This window comes from Bos taurus, chromosome 1, assembly GCF_002263795.3.
Source record: "Bos taurus isolate L1 Dominette 01449 registration number 42190680 breed Hereford chromosome 1, ARS-UCD2.0, whole genome shotgun sequence".
Lineage (NCBI taxonomy): Eukaryota > Metazoa > Chordata > Mammalia > Artiodactyla > Bovidae > Bos > Bos taurus.
The window spans coordinates 26,176,559-26,190,704 of NC_037328.1; the positions used below are offsets into that span (position 1 = coordinate 26,176,559).

General features: G+C 34.4%; 1 protein-coding gene across 10 annotated transcripts in view; it reads right to left on the reverse strand.

The window, feature by feature from the left end:
- ROBO1 (roundabout guidance receptor 1) overlaps nucleotides 1-14,146 on the reverse strand; it is a 1,295,994-nt gene that overhangs the window by 60,040 nt on the left and 1,221,808 nt on the right. For all 10 annotated transcript variants that reach the window (XM_059885533.1, XM_059885537.1, XM_059885531.1 and 7 more), the window contains 7 exons: nucleotides 13,606-13,687; nucleotides 13,269-13,437; nucleotides 13,019-13,185; nucleotides 6,919-7,040; nucleotides 5,830-6,061; nucleotides 4,757-4,878; nucleotides 1,235-1,406 (listed from right to left, as the gene is read on the reverse strand). In XM_059885533.1, the coding sequence (XP_059741516.1) occupies nucleotides 1,235-1,406; nucleotides 4,757-4,878; nucleotides 5,830-6,061; nucleotides 6,919-7,040; nucleotides 13,019-13,185; nucleotides 13,269-13,437; nucleotides 13,606-13,687 (1,066 nt within the window). The remainder of the gene's footprint in view (nucleotides 1-1,234; nucleotides 1,407-4,756; nucleotides 4,879-5,829; nucleotides 6,062-6,918; nucleotides 7,041-13,018; nucleotides 13,186-13,268; nucleotides 13,438-13,605; nucleotides 13,688-14,146) is intronic.

Genomic DNA, 14,146 nt, shown 5'->3' on the forward strand with positions numbered 1-14,146 from the left:
GCAGCTAGTATTATCTTGACAGTGGAACATCAACAACAGTTTCCAAATTGAATGTAAAGTTCCTTATGTATGGCAGCAAAGTTTATTAAAAGTAGAATGTTTCTTAATTTTGTTCTGAGATAATTTCTAAGATGTCATCAATATTACCAACATGAAACAATACTAGGCACTTTTTTGTGATATAGGAAAATTCACGTATCTCATTCTTTTTCATAATTTAGCAACTGGCATAAAATACTACTAATGCTTAACTTCTGACCTGGAAGAAACAAAGTTGACTATATGCTTCTCAGTATCATGAAATTTCACTATCAACTCTTAACATCTCTTAACACCTTTTCTCTCCCCCTTCCATTCACAATTTTGTTGCTGTTTTTTTGTTGTTGTTGTTCTTTTAGATTTGACTGGTAACCATTTGATAATTTGAATTTTATGTGTATGTTTCCATAATGAAGTATGGCAACTAAGTGTTCTGCCAGTTTTTTATTCCTCAAACCAGTTTTGAAGCATATTGTATTTTTAACTTTCTAAGTAACTAGCATATACCATATTTCAACATCTCAGTCTATCTTTTGTTATCACATGCAATATAATTTTAAATAGACAAAAATGGTAAATATAAACTGCATATTGCTCTAAACTTCAAATACTTATAGAAATATTTATTTTTTTACCCAAACCACATCTTTCCTGTTCCCTGAGGTATTCTTTGTTGTTGTTTAGTTACTAAATCCTGTCCTACTCTTTTGCAACCCCATGGACTGTCAGGCTCCTCTGTGCAAGGGATTCTCCAGGCAAGAATACTGGAGCGGGTTGCCATTTCCTTCTCAAGGGGATCTTCCCCACCCAGGGACTGAACCTGGGTCTCCTGCATCGCAGACAGATTCTATACCATGGAGACAGCAGAAAAGTCGAGGAGATCTCACTGGTGCTCAGTTAATAGTGTTTGTTGAACAGATGGGAAAAAATTCAATAGGACAGAAAAAGGATGACACTGACCATTTACAGCCTTTTGCTCAAAATACCATTTAAGATGTTTGTTTGGATAAGTTTAAATTTAGTTGTGATATTATAGACAGATCAAACAAAGCTAACAATATCATTTTTCAAATTCTACTGCCACATTCCATAGTCTGTGCAACTTGCATTGGTTGCCTCCACGACGTACAAAAAGAGAAGGAGGACGATGCGTACAGTGCTAAGTCTTTCCAACCAGATCGCCACTGGCACTCACCTAACTGGATGAATTGTGGCTCACTCTTCACCCCCGACCCAGCCCCCGTGCTGGCTGCCACCTCTACACTATATCGGATCCCAGGAACCAGTGAGGGAATAACCACAGAAAAGGTGGAACCATCTACTGTCTTGTTTATATGGTATCGCGTTTCATTGCCCAGACACCAGACCTGGAAGAAGAGCACAACAGTTATGTAAGTTAATATAAAGATCAACATAATATTGTGGTTTTAGACCTAGACAGAGTTCAGATTTATCATGAACATAATGTAGGAAGTTTCAAAAGTCATTTTCCCCTAGATCTAGTTCTGAGAAGATGCTTCCTGTCAAACTTCATGTTAGTAGTACATTAAAAACCTCTTTGAACTTTCTTATATATTCTTAAAGAATTATATCAAGTGATTCTATAAATATTTCTACAGAGGATTATATCAGGCGATTCTACAAAGACCCTGGTTCTTATCAACACTTATCAACAGGATTTGCTTTAAAAAAACAAACAAACAAACAAACAAAAAAAACATCTAGGTATTATACGCCAGAAAAAGATAAAAGGAACTTGCAAAAACCTGTATACATCCAGATAAAGAACAGTAACTTACCTATCATCATCCAGTATTTGAATTTCTACTATGAACCAGGCATACTACCAGATATCACAACACAAAAATGCGTGGGAAACTGTGTCTAATACTTTATTTCAACAGTTCTCTGGGACAAAATTACCTGATGCTGTCACAACGCCATCACTTTTTATGTCAAAATCAAGAAGCAGTTGATTTAAAAAGAGAGTTTCTGAACAATCTAAACTCTCTTGGCATAAACATGGTTTTTAAAAATAAAACAAGGACATGTTTAGCACATGGAACTCTGCTCAATGTTATGTGGCAGCTTGGATGGCACAGGGGTTTGGAGGAGAATGGATACATGTGTACGTGTGACTGAGTCCCTTGGCTGTTCACCTGAAACTATCACAACATTGTTAACTGGCTACACCCCAATACAATATAAAAAGATCCTATTAAATAAACAGATGGAGCCGGGACCTATTACACAAGCCTTTTCCTGAAATATGTGTTCCAGACCACCAAGACCTAAAAAATAAATAAAACTGAACATAAAGAGTAAGGATCATCCTAAGATTTATTCCGTCTATGGTATGTTGAACTATTATCCATGAAAGAAAAATAGCACTCTGATCTTGTATTTATGGTAATATTAATTAGTTTTTGATAAAATACAAGATCCTAATAACAATTCATATTTGATTTGAAAGGAAAATATTCTAATAAGAAAATTATTGTATCTCTCATTAACTTTGATGATATTTGTGGTAGGAAATTAGTTTTAGGAAATTAAGATTTCCGAGCTACACTATAGTCCTTAATTTAAATTTCTCTAAAGGATTACTGAATTATTAGAGTGCTCTTTTGCCATGTTGTAGATCTTGGATATGATGCATGAAAGTATCTGGACTCAATTTCTATAAGAAAATGATCCATGCAGTAGTAAAACATGCTCTGTATTCTTTATGATGTCCTCCAGCAAGACGCGGGATTATTTTCAAGTAGCCTATTGTTTAAACTGTAATAGGAAATGGGATTTAAAATGAATCTGAGAATGTCAGTGTCCTCTTTCACATGGGCAAAAATCTTTTTTGCTTTGAAAGTTAATATTATTTTAATATAGTTTCAATGCATAATACCAACAAATGGTCAGACTCTATACCAGGGTCTGATCAGTTGGAAATAAAGAGTCCTTTGTGATTTTTTTCCCTCAATTACATTACACAGCTGAACCAAAGCCACAAACTGATTTTGTACCAGTCAATCAGGTTGTGAAAGGCATTTTATTATTTTAAATTGACCATGAAGTTAAGTGAAATCCACCCTTTCTCATTTCTTTAGGAGAGAAATGAGTTTTGACTCTTAGGGGAAAATGCCTACATTAACACAATTTTGCTTGAGAGCTGAGATATCGCCTTATTCTATATGCTTGAAAGTCTCTGTAACAGTTTGTTTATCCAGACTGAACCATAGCATCCCAGTATTGAAATAATCTTGAAACTCATGAGAAAGTTCAAAGTGTAGAGATTCTTACCTATTACTGACTCAATTACAGTAGAAGATCTAATTTCAAACACCCTAAAATACACACAGTGCATTTATAACAGTATTTTAAATACCTAAAAAAATGTCACCCCTTTAAATTATACACAAATTCATAAAGAGGTTTTTAGTTTGTTTTTAAAAGTTATTTTAAAATAAAATGTTATACCTAAAATTAAGCTCAGTATATTTGGTCATCGTACAAATTATTTTGGTACTCAGAAGTATATTTATGGTCTTTATTTGGGCCTTACCCAAAATGCGTATCAACATCACCTGGAAAGATCTACCAAAGTATATAAACAGGGGCCTCATTACAGATGCTGAATCAGAATCTTTCAGAATGGTGGACATGCACCTATGTTTGGAAAATGATTCCATAAGTAATTCTGATGTTAGCATGCCAATTACCTGTAGAAGGTAAACGAGTATTTACTTTCTTACCATCAATTTCATATCAATAGAAACAGGTAAGTTTTCACATTTATGAGACAATTCAGTAAATATAATTTAACTGGTAACTAGAAAAATACTGAGGTATCATGGACATATGAGGCACTGTCTATAGAAATATACGTCTTGCAGTTCAAAAGTCTTCTAGTATGTGATCTGTTTACATACATATTGAAAAAATACAAGAGAAATTTACTCTCTTGTGTGATTTCCATAATTCAATCTATCATTTACTCATTTACCATAGCTCATTAAGACTGTGCTATAATGCTTATTCATTAATAGGATAAATCTCATGTCCTTAATTTTATTCTACCCTGCTATGCTTAATATATTTGCTTGAAATTAATCTAGGTAAACCTTTCTAAATTCAATGATTAGAGATGATTTACTTCACAGGTAAAAGTAATTATTTAGAATCACTGAATTAAATTACTTTCAATATATCGTTATGTTTAAAAAATTTCATTCAAACATATATAGAAATTTAAAATTGAATTTCCTTTGAGACATAAAATTTTGTTTAGAGATGCTGAAAGATTAAAACAAATTTATTAAAAAATTTTCAGGCACACTAAAATAATTTTTCCAACTTAACTCCAATGTTACAAAATTCCAAATGTGTTGAAAGAAAGAAAGAAACCATATCTGATACAATTCCATGGGGCAGACTAGTTCTGCAAATGCATTTAAGCTGGATTTGGTGGGAAAAAAAGAAATTTTGATTAGCCTTTACATGTGTTGTTTGTGTGAGCACCTATATATACTGTGAACAGGTAAATACTCTCTTTTAAATTGTTTTTTTTTCCAAATGGCTTAAGAAAAAAGTATTTCACAATTATTGACTAAACAGACAAGAATTTAAAAAATAATTTATGTTGCTGTGCACACCAGCAGATGGCGCCAGATATCCATGAACAATACAGCCAAGCTTGCTTTTTGACTATAGATGCATTTACCTTATACTCTTGGACCATTCCATTTTGAGTATCTTCAGGAGGTGGCTGCCAACTAACAAGAATTGCAGTTCCATTTCCATCATTCTTTGATACAGTCACACTTTGAGGTGGGGCACTGGGTGCTATTAAATTGTTTCAAAGAGCAGGTTTATAAATAAGCATATTAGAAAACATTGAAAGCAGGCATTTAAACCATTAAACAAAACATAGAAAGTTTATGTCTATATATATATATATATATATGTATGTTTTAAAGATGTGTCTCATCCAAGTCTGATTACTCCCAAACTATTTAAATTTTTCCTCAATACTGCTAACCTATTGTTACTGTGAATTTTCTATAACCAAAGTTATATAGATTATCTCCACAAAACATTCCAGGAGAATTCCTCTCTTTCCTATCCAAGTGTCATGTTCTCCCTAAAATGTTCAAAAGTATAAAGGCTAACCATCCATGACATTAACTGTATTATAATTTACTGTAATCAAAGGAACAATTTAGGAACAATTCTTGTTATTTTTAAAGATTATACCTGTGACATGTAACTTGTAACCTTTATGTAAATACTAATTTTAATTTCCAGTTACACGGTGGCTAAACATACTGGTTTGTGTAGAGCTGAGAGGTTTCTAGGGACATGAGCCATAAAATGTTAATCCCAGAAGGTCCTGGGACAACTAAGACATTACTCACTTGCTTTACAAAGCATCACTCAAAATAACATTTGATAAATGAATGAAAAAATTAATGGAAAGGCAAGCAAATTGAGGATAATTACATCTTTAAATGTGAATTTTAGTTCTGAATAACTAGATATATCCAAGATATGTCACTAAGTAATACAATGTTCACATTTGCACATTTTTATATAGGCCGCTATTAAAGCAAGTCAAGTATTACAGACTTTAGTTTTTAGTAGTTCTAATTAAATAACGTCTATTAACAAAATATAATGCTCACTACCAAGACAGTTAATAATGTCACTATTACCATTAAAAGTTTTCAATTAAGTTAATAAAAGCCTAATGAAAGTATTGCAATGCACAGTTATCACACATTTCATTATACTTGCCTTCTTCTAGGGTTTTGGCAAATTTAATTTCACTATCTGCTCCTTGAAATTCATTAAAAAAAGGACGAGCCTTAATTTCATAGTTGACTCCTTTCTTGAGATCAGGGATAACCACACTGTTTTTGGTTGGGGTCCTCACTTCAAAAACTAACCACTCGGATTCACCATGGTTGGCTCCAGACGGGCGGTAAAGAACTTTGTATCCTTGAATATACTGAGACTGTTGGTCCACCTATTACAATGACAAATAAAATGCAATCACTCATGCCTTCCATTGACTTTTTAGAAAATCATGAACATTAATGTGACAAGAGGCAAAACAATTCTATCTGGCTTCATCTCACAGTTTTCTAGTCTATATGAAGTAGAATATGAGAAACAAATCACTATCTTTTGTAATCTGTCCACTTTTCCAGCTTAATGTATAATATTAGCTATGAATTTCTATGTTTCATGCAGAAATGTGGCCACCATGGCAGTTCTCTGGTGGACATCTAGAGATAAGTCAGAGTGTCAAGGGGATAAGGAAATGACATGTGTTTTCCATTTTCTAATTTTAAAAGACTACTTAATGCTATTTAGAAACAGTTCTCAGTTAAAAATTTTCATATGTTAATAATTCTATAAGTTATATACACTCTTTTGAGGAGTATTAGGAATATATAGCTTGTTCCCTTTGAGACAGGTAAAGTTCATTGTGTGTGTGCTTAGTCACTCAGTCATGTCTGACTCTTTTCTACCCCACAGACCATAGCCCACCAGGCTCTTCTGTCCATGGGATTCTCCAGGCAAGAATACTGGAGTGGGTTGCCATGCCCTCCTCCTGGGGATCTTCCCAACCCAATTCATTACTGCATAATATAAAATACATGCAAGATGACATTTTTCTCTGTTTAAAACCATTTCATAGCTACCACCACAAACAAATGTTTACATTATAAAATTATCATTGGTGGGGAAGTAAGGAACAGATATATACAATTTAACTATCTATTATATATATATGCACATTTTTCATATAATGATCTCCAAAAAGTCATCTGCTTATCAAAACTGAAATCAAATATTACAACAGCAACAATGACTCACTGTCCAGTGCACTTCGATTGAAGAGGAGGAAAGGATGGTGGGGTTGTGGAGATGCAGTACAACATTTCCCAGTTCTCGCTGGACCTGCTTGTGATCCACCCCCTGACTGGTTGGGGGAACATCTGCAACAATCCCAGAAGACTGTGTCAAAGCCTAGACAATGTTTCTGACTTGAATAAAAGCATGGGGAAACAATCCTTTCATTCATAGAAAATCTCAGAAAAGAAGAATCATTCCAACTGTGAAGAATAATTCCAATCTGTGCTACAGAATAAAATAGGAACAACTTAACCTTTTTACTAGAATCAGGAGGACAGGACATACAGAGAGAGATAACAAGCAGAGGGCATATAGAAAGCGAAACAGAGCAGGTGGCAAAAATAACAACGGCAAACATCAGTGTTTGAGGGCTCCTCCTATCATGTACTGATCGCTTTCTTGCCTAGGATGAATGGCTTAGTGCATTCCCCTCTAAGTTTATTACATAACCTTCTGTAGTGATCCTAACCATGCAAGAAAGTAGATATCCAGGATCTGTGACCAGTAGATGAGTAACGAAAAGAATGGAAACACCTAAGTGAAAAGCAAGCACAAAAAGAAATTAGACACCCCTCATCTTATAAGATAAACCTGGATATCTTTCCAAGTAAGATAGTTAGTGGTTATAAAAGGGGGTATGGAAACCACCAACAGGATAGAATAGAATAAATCTGATGAGAAAAGAGTACTTAACATCTATTTAATTGATGGTTGCTTTACTTTAATTATCGTATCCCTGTCAAAAAGGTTCAATAAAGAGCTTTAAATCTCAAAAATATCAACATTTTTAGAAAGGAGACCAAGAATATAGTGATAATTAAAACTGCTACTAGTATTCATTTATGTTGGATTTTTTTTTCCCAACAAAGAAGTATTTTTGCTAAACTTACTAAAAAGTCTGTACTTGATAAAAGTTGCCTGTTTCTATAGAGATTTTCTAAATACAGATGCTTTGCTTTGTTTACAGTATTATGAACAAGAGAAGAAAATTAATACTTTTACATCCAGAATTGTCCTTCTCAAATACCGTATTTTGGCACATATATTCTAGACTACTTTCCATCTCATAAGCAACAGAAACAAGAATATTAGTTTTATGAATAATTAAATAAAGAACTGAGTTTGGATAGAAAACAAAAACATGGATATTAAAAGTGAGATCAGTTATCTGGGAAAATAATTTTAAAAAGAATGGATATGTGCATTTGTATAACTGATTCACCTGCTACACACTTGAAACTAACACAACACCATAAATCAACTGTACTTCAATAAAAATTTTTACAAATGAGGTTGGTAAGTATCTTTGATAGAGTTCAGGGAAGGCAGGCAAATGAAGGAGACGACAGATCAAGAGTACTATTCAAGAGTACTGGTATGGGGAGGGAGGAGGGAGGAGGGTTCAGGATGGGGAACACATGTATACCTGCGGTGGATTCATTTTGATATTTGGCAAAACTAATACAATTATGTAAAGTTTAAAAATTAAATAAAATTTAAAAAAAAGAGTACTATTCAAGACTCTTTGATGTAAAACCTTGATTATATATATATATATATATGTATATATATACTGAGCCTCTGACATAAATTTATAAATAAGCAAAATGAGAAAAACTGAGTTTTGGCTTCTCATCCTTTATCATACATTAGGAATAGCTTTGGCTCATATTGGTCCTCAGGCCACAGACTATAGATAGAAAATACTTGATTTTAAGTTTTTCATCTCAGGAATATTTCCTTCCCCACTAGTCTCCATTGCTCGTAGAACTTAATTACCATCTATCTCTAGGGTAAGAGTGGCATTCACGGACAGAATTGGCAACTCCCCAGTTCAGCAGCTTGACAGCCATGTAGCACTGGGAAGATTTTGTAACCTTACTATTTTTCAGTTACCTCATCTGTCAAATGGCAGTATCAGTGGCAGTCACTTGGGAGTGTTTTTGTGAGAACTGAATTTCTTAGGGCATAGAAAGTCCTTTTGTTGAAGGTAGGGATTGGGTCCATGTTTATGAACCTACAATACCCAGCACAATGACATACATAGAGAATGTGTTTAATTAACATTCGTTGAGTTAAAGTGAATTACTGTATGGAACACATACATATATTATACACATTAGCTTCTAAATATGCTCTCTCATATGTAAGATTCCATCCTCAGGGAAATCGTCTGCCTTCTAGCAAGTATCTTCAAACATGTCAGGAATCATTTTTAAAGGTAACTACTATTATTTGCATGGCAATCACTAATTTATCTGGTTGAGGTAACCTTTGCTAGTTAATCCTCTCATGAAAGTTTCTAGATTCTCTTGCCTACTGTCACCATCTTGGAAATAGAACATTATTTCAGAAAATTCCTCACAAGAAAGAAAAATGGAAAGTAATGTTTAATACTTTAATGTGTAATATTGAGACATTTATTACTTGGTCTCTTTATTGTTCTTGCTTTCCTTCTCCTCCTGAAAGAAGTGTATTATCATGAAAAAGATCTTCCCAACATTCAGACTCAAACTTGGAGGAAATCTTAGATACTATTTTACCCCTGCCATCTCCCCAGTATTGGAGTTTCCTATATACGATCTTTGAGGATGGGATTATTCAGGTCCATATCATTATTTACAATAATATGTCTCTTATTACCTAGAGCACATGCATATTCTGTACATTCTGTGTCTGTGTACATATTCTTTAAAAGATAGGGTTCAAGAATGCTGTGTGGACAGAATGTGGATAAAGAATCGTATTAACAGTAGCAACAGCCACTTGCATTTGTCTCCAATCCCCCCACCCCATCTGCTAGCTGCTCATATCATCTCCCTTGCATTATCAAATCTTATATTTGAGAGAGCACATTTTGATTACCCTGGGACAGGGTTACTGTGACATAGGTCTACCTGACTCCTGAACAGGAAACTATGCCCTATATCTGTGCAACTTTAACTTATGACCCAGTTTACTCATAGGAATCTCCACTTGGGGAAGACGTTCTTGAAGCCATGCTGCAGAAGCAGTTAAAGAAGTTATGCTGGGATTTCCTTGGTGATCCAGTGGTTAAGAATCTGTGCTCCCAATGTGGTGGCCGGGTTCGAACCCTGGTCAGGGACCTAGATCTGATATGACACAACTGAGAGTCTGAATGCCACCACCAAAGATCCCATGTGGCACGCCTAAGACCTAATACAGCCAAATCAATCAGTCCATCAATGCTAAAAAGAAAAATTATGAAAACAAATAACTTGCCTGCTTCCTGTGAATCAATTTCCAACAAGTCTTTCCTGAATTCCCTCCACCTCGGCTCTTCCCCTAACTGCTTATGCATTCTGTTTCTGTCAATTGGATTTTCCCAGGTTCTTCCCCAGGCTCCTGCCATGGTCTGACTCAGCTCAGTTTCACTGCGTCTCAAAAGCTGTCTAAAACTAGACAGTGAAATTTGCCTCAATGTTAACTCCCATTCACTGGTCTTTTTTAGGTGCCTGAAGTTAGAATAAGCATATCTTGCTCACACAAAAGTCTCTTAAAATATTAAGGAAAAAAAAATCAGACCTAGTCTAACTTTATTATTTTGGGGGATAAATTTTTGTGCCAAGTTCTGGATTTTTTTTTTCCAGTGATATGAATTTTAGCTTTCAATGCAGCCTCCCAAACCATCCTCATCTTCTTCTTAAATATCTTAAAATTCTACCTGAAAATGTAGTGCTCAAAAAAGAACACATTACTCTAATTCATGATCTGACCAGTTCAGATTTTGCTCTGCATATAATTCTGCTAAGACTACATTTGTTTTTCTGACAACTACTCACTCAGGTGGCTCTGGGAGGTGTTCTAATTGACTTCAAACACTGAAGTCAGCTCCCCCACCGATCCTGCCCCCAACACACCCAATGCACACACTCCTTTTAAGCCCAGTATCCTCAGCCTATCCTTCTACAGCTAAATTTTAAAACCTAAGTTCAAAACCTAAGTTCAACCTACCAGTCTTTTAAATTTGCTCCATTAATTTTAATCTTGTTAGTGCTGGCCCATCATTCCAGTCTGTCGAGTTACTTAATTCTGGTTCTCTCACTCGGCATGTGAGCTGTGTTTCTCAAATTTTATGAACTTCCCTTATTTTTAGTCCAGTGAAAGAAACACAAATCCAATGACAAATGACAAAGTCTTATGGTATAACACAGAAAAGAAGTCTGAGTCCTGCATATTCATAAAATTGGCTAATTTAATCCTTGTCCAATCCTGTGGAGTAGGGATTTTTAGCCCCATTATATAGTTAAGGGAATCAATGCTCAGGACTCAATAGCTTGCTAATAGATTGAGGAGCTGAGATAACAAATTTTTTGATTTCAAAACGGTATGCCTGTTTTACTGTTTCTAGTTTTCCAGCTGACATGGGTTTATTTCATTTAGGTTATTCTGCTTGCTATCATGTATAAAGGTTAAGTAGATTAAAATTTTTAAAAACAAGTTAACAGATAAAGCATTAACTACTCCTCATTTACAGTTGAGGATGTATTTTACAAAATCATTCATATGTGTATATGACAGATCACAGTTAATCAGAAACTTTCACTAAGGTCTACTGGGTAGAGACCACTGGACTGGGGACCAAAGTTTCAGTTCACTTTACAGCTGTCCTACTTTCTGCATTCTTTACAAATGCGTATATAACACTGAAAACCTCAAACTGCCTTAAGGCAGGCTCCGAGACTACTAAAGCTACTGGTGAAGTGACTCATAATAGCAAATATATGCATTTGGGTGTGTTGATTTCACACAGCAAAAAACAGACGTGGGCATGTTCCACAGCTCCGTTTGCTTTCTCTGGGAATTCTGAAACAAAAGGTCCTCCTCAAAAGGTTGTTTATACACTCTCTAGAGAAGACGAAATGCCCAACATGGCAGCTAGACTCTCTCTCAAAACTGGAAAAAGTAATTTAAATCTTTCAGTACTTCTGTGTACAATTTGTTTCTATCACTGTAACTAAGTTTCAACTTTTGCTTTGGAAACACACAAAGATAGAGACATTATGATTCCTCTGTACGTTCACAAAAGAATCTTATATTTCTAATTTCTACCATCTAGAGGTAACCTTTCTTTACTAATCTTATATGAATAAAGTATATTTTAACTGTGATGACAATATATTAAAATAAAAGGTACAGGTTGATTCAAATTCACCTTTTTTTTCAATATATAAGTTTTACCACTGCTCAAACATTAAATAAAAAGGAGGAACAAGAGGGTGAATAGGAGGTAATAATCTGTTGAAAGCTAAAAATAATTCTTATTCATGAAAGACAATAAAAAGCAGTATATCCAGAACATGGTTCAAGTGAAAAAATTTCCAAATTCAAATGTGTTTAGAAGCAGCTTCAAACATGTTCTTTTTTCCTTGTATCTGTTTCTTTAACCCAGCTTTGATGAACACATACATGATTTCCATTTGAAAGTTTAATACATTATGGTTCACATAATTGACAATGAAAGATAGATCAAAGAATATATAGACCTAGATTATTCTTTTCCATGCTTTGGAAAGACTGGACAGAGGGGTTAAGAACAATTATCTCTTACATTTGTGTGATTTCCAGAGAGTATTACTTGATTATGTTCGTAATGTTCAAGAATCATCCCAAAGGTCATGAATATTAGTCTCATAAACAAAATTTACTTAATTTTAAATACAAGTAAAGATTTTGTGATTTGTGATTAAGATTAAATCACAAAAAAAGATGTGTCATTAAGATTTTACATCCACATGTAGCCATATTTAAAAGTCAAGAAACTGAATATATTATAAAAATATTCTCCTAATATTTTTGCTCATTGAATTTTCGACTTTATAAAATGAGAAACATTTCTTTGTTATTTGTCAAGTCATGGAGTGCTTAGTCAAGAAAATAAGAAAGTTTGCAGACACCATGATTTAAAAATTAATTGAGCAACTAAAACATATATATTTTAAATATATAATCTTAGCATGTAATACAAATGATTTTACTTGTATAATTGTAACATCTAAAGATAAGTAGGTGTCCCAAGGCTGAGTAAATCAATACTCACCTTGTGTTTTCACTGGGTCTGATATCTGGCTTGGATCACTAATTCCATATGCATTGGCTGCCCTCACAAGGAAAAGGTAAATTGCATTAGGTTTGAGTCCTTTAATGGCAAATGTTTCTGTTTTCACATTCTCCGCTACAGTCTGCCAGCTGCTACCAGATGCATGGCTATGGATAGATACATAAGTTACAACATGCATATTTAATGGTAAATCAAAAAAGAGAACTAGGAAACACCATCTTCACTCTACCTGAAGGCTTCTATAATATAAGACGTCGGAGTTGCACCTGAATTCAAATTTGGTTGCCATGACAACGTTACTGTATTTCGGCTGACATCTGTAACTTCAGGTTTTGAGGGGGCACTAGGGATTAAATTTGGGTCGGTGGGTCTTGGAGGCTGAACTGGAACTCCAAATTCTAACAAAGAAGAAAGAAACGAAAGATGCTTACGCAGAGAAGCACATAAATGTAGATAAAATATCCATCCCCTACTTAGACTTCCAAGACATCCACTTCATCTTTTTACCAGTAAGGAAACAACTACATTTCAAGCTTCACTTTTAGGTAAAATAGTATCAAATTTACCTTGGACTTCAATGTAAGCACTCCACGTTGCTTCACCACTGGGGGTTGATGCAATGCACGTGTATCGACCAGTATCACCCAGCTGAGAAGACAGACGGAAAATAAATATTTGGAATACTCAAGAGCTCACTGGGCTGGAAAAACGATTAGTTTTGTATATGGCCCATGAATATGGAGAGCTGCCTTAAAATGCACTAACCAGAAGCTTCCTCTTAATTTAACATGTTTTCATTGAATGTGACTTAAAATGCTGCATGAAGACAAAAGACAAATTGTTATTCTAATTGTATGATAAAGATATAGTATTTAAGTGCATTAACATCATCAATTTCTGTGTCAGGCACAGTACACGAGGTATATACCTTAAATTCAAAGGGTTAATCTTTAATACTAGTTTATATTTCATATTTACTAAGTCACATGGTAAGGCTAATAAAGTATATCCAATGACTCTTCTTGCTGTTTCATATTTTACTTGAGTTACATCCACATGGATAAAGGAGATAAACAGATATTTAAAGAAAATGGATAGACACAAAAT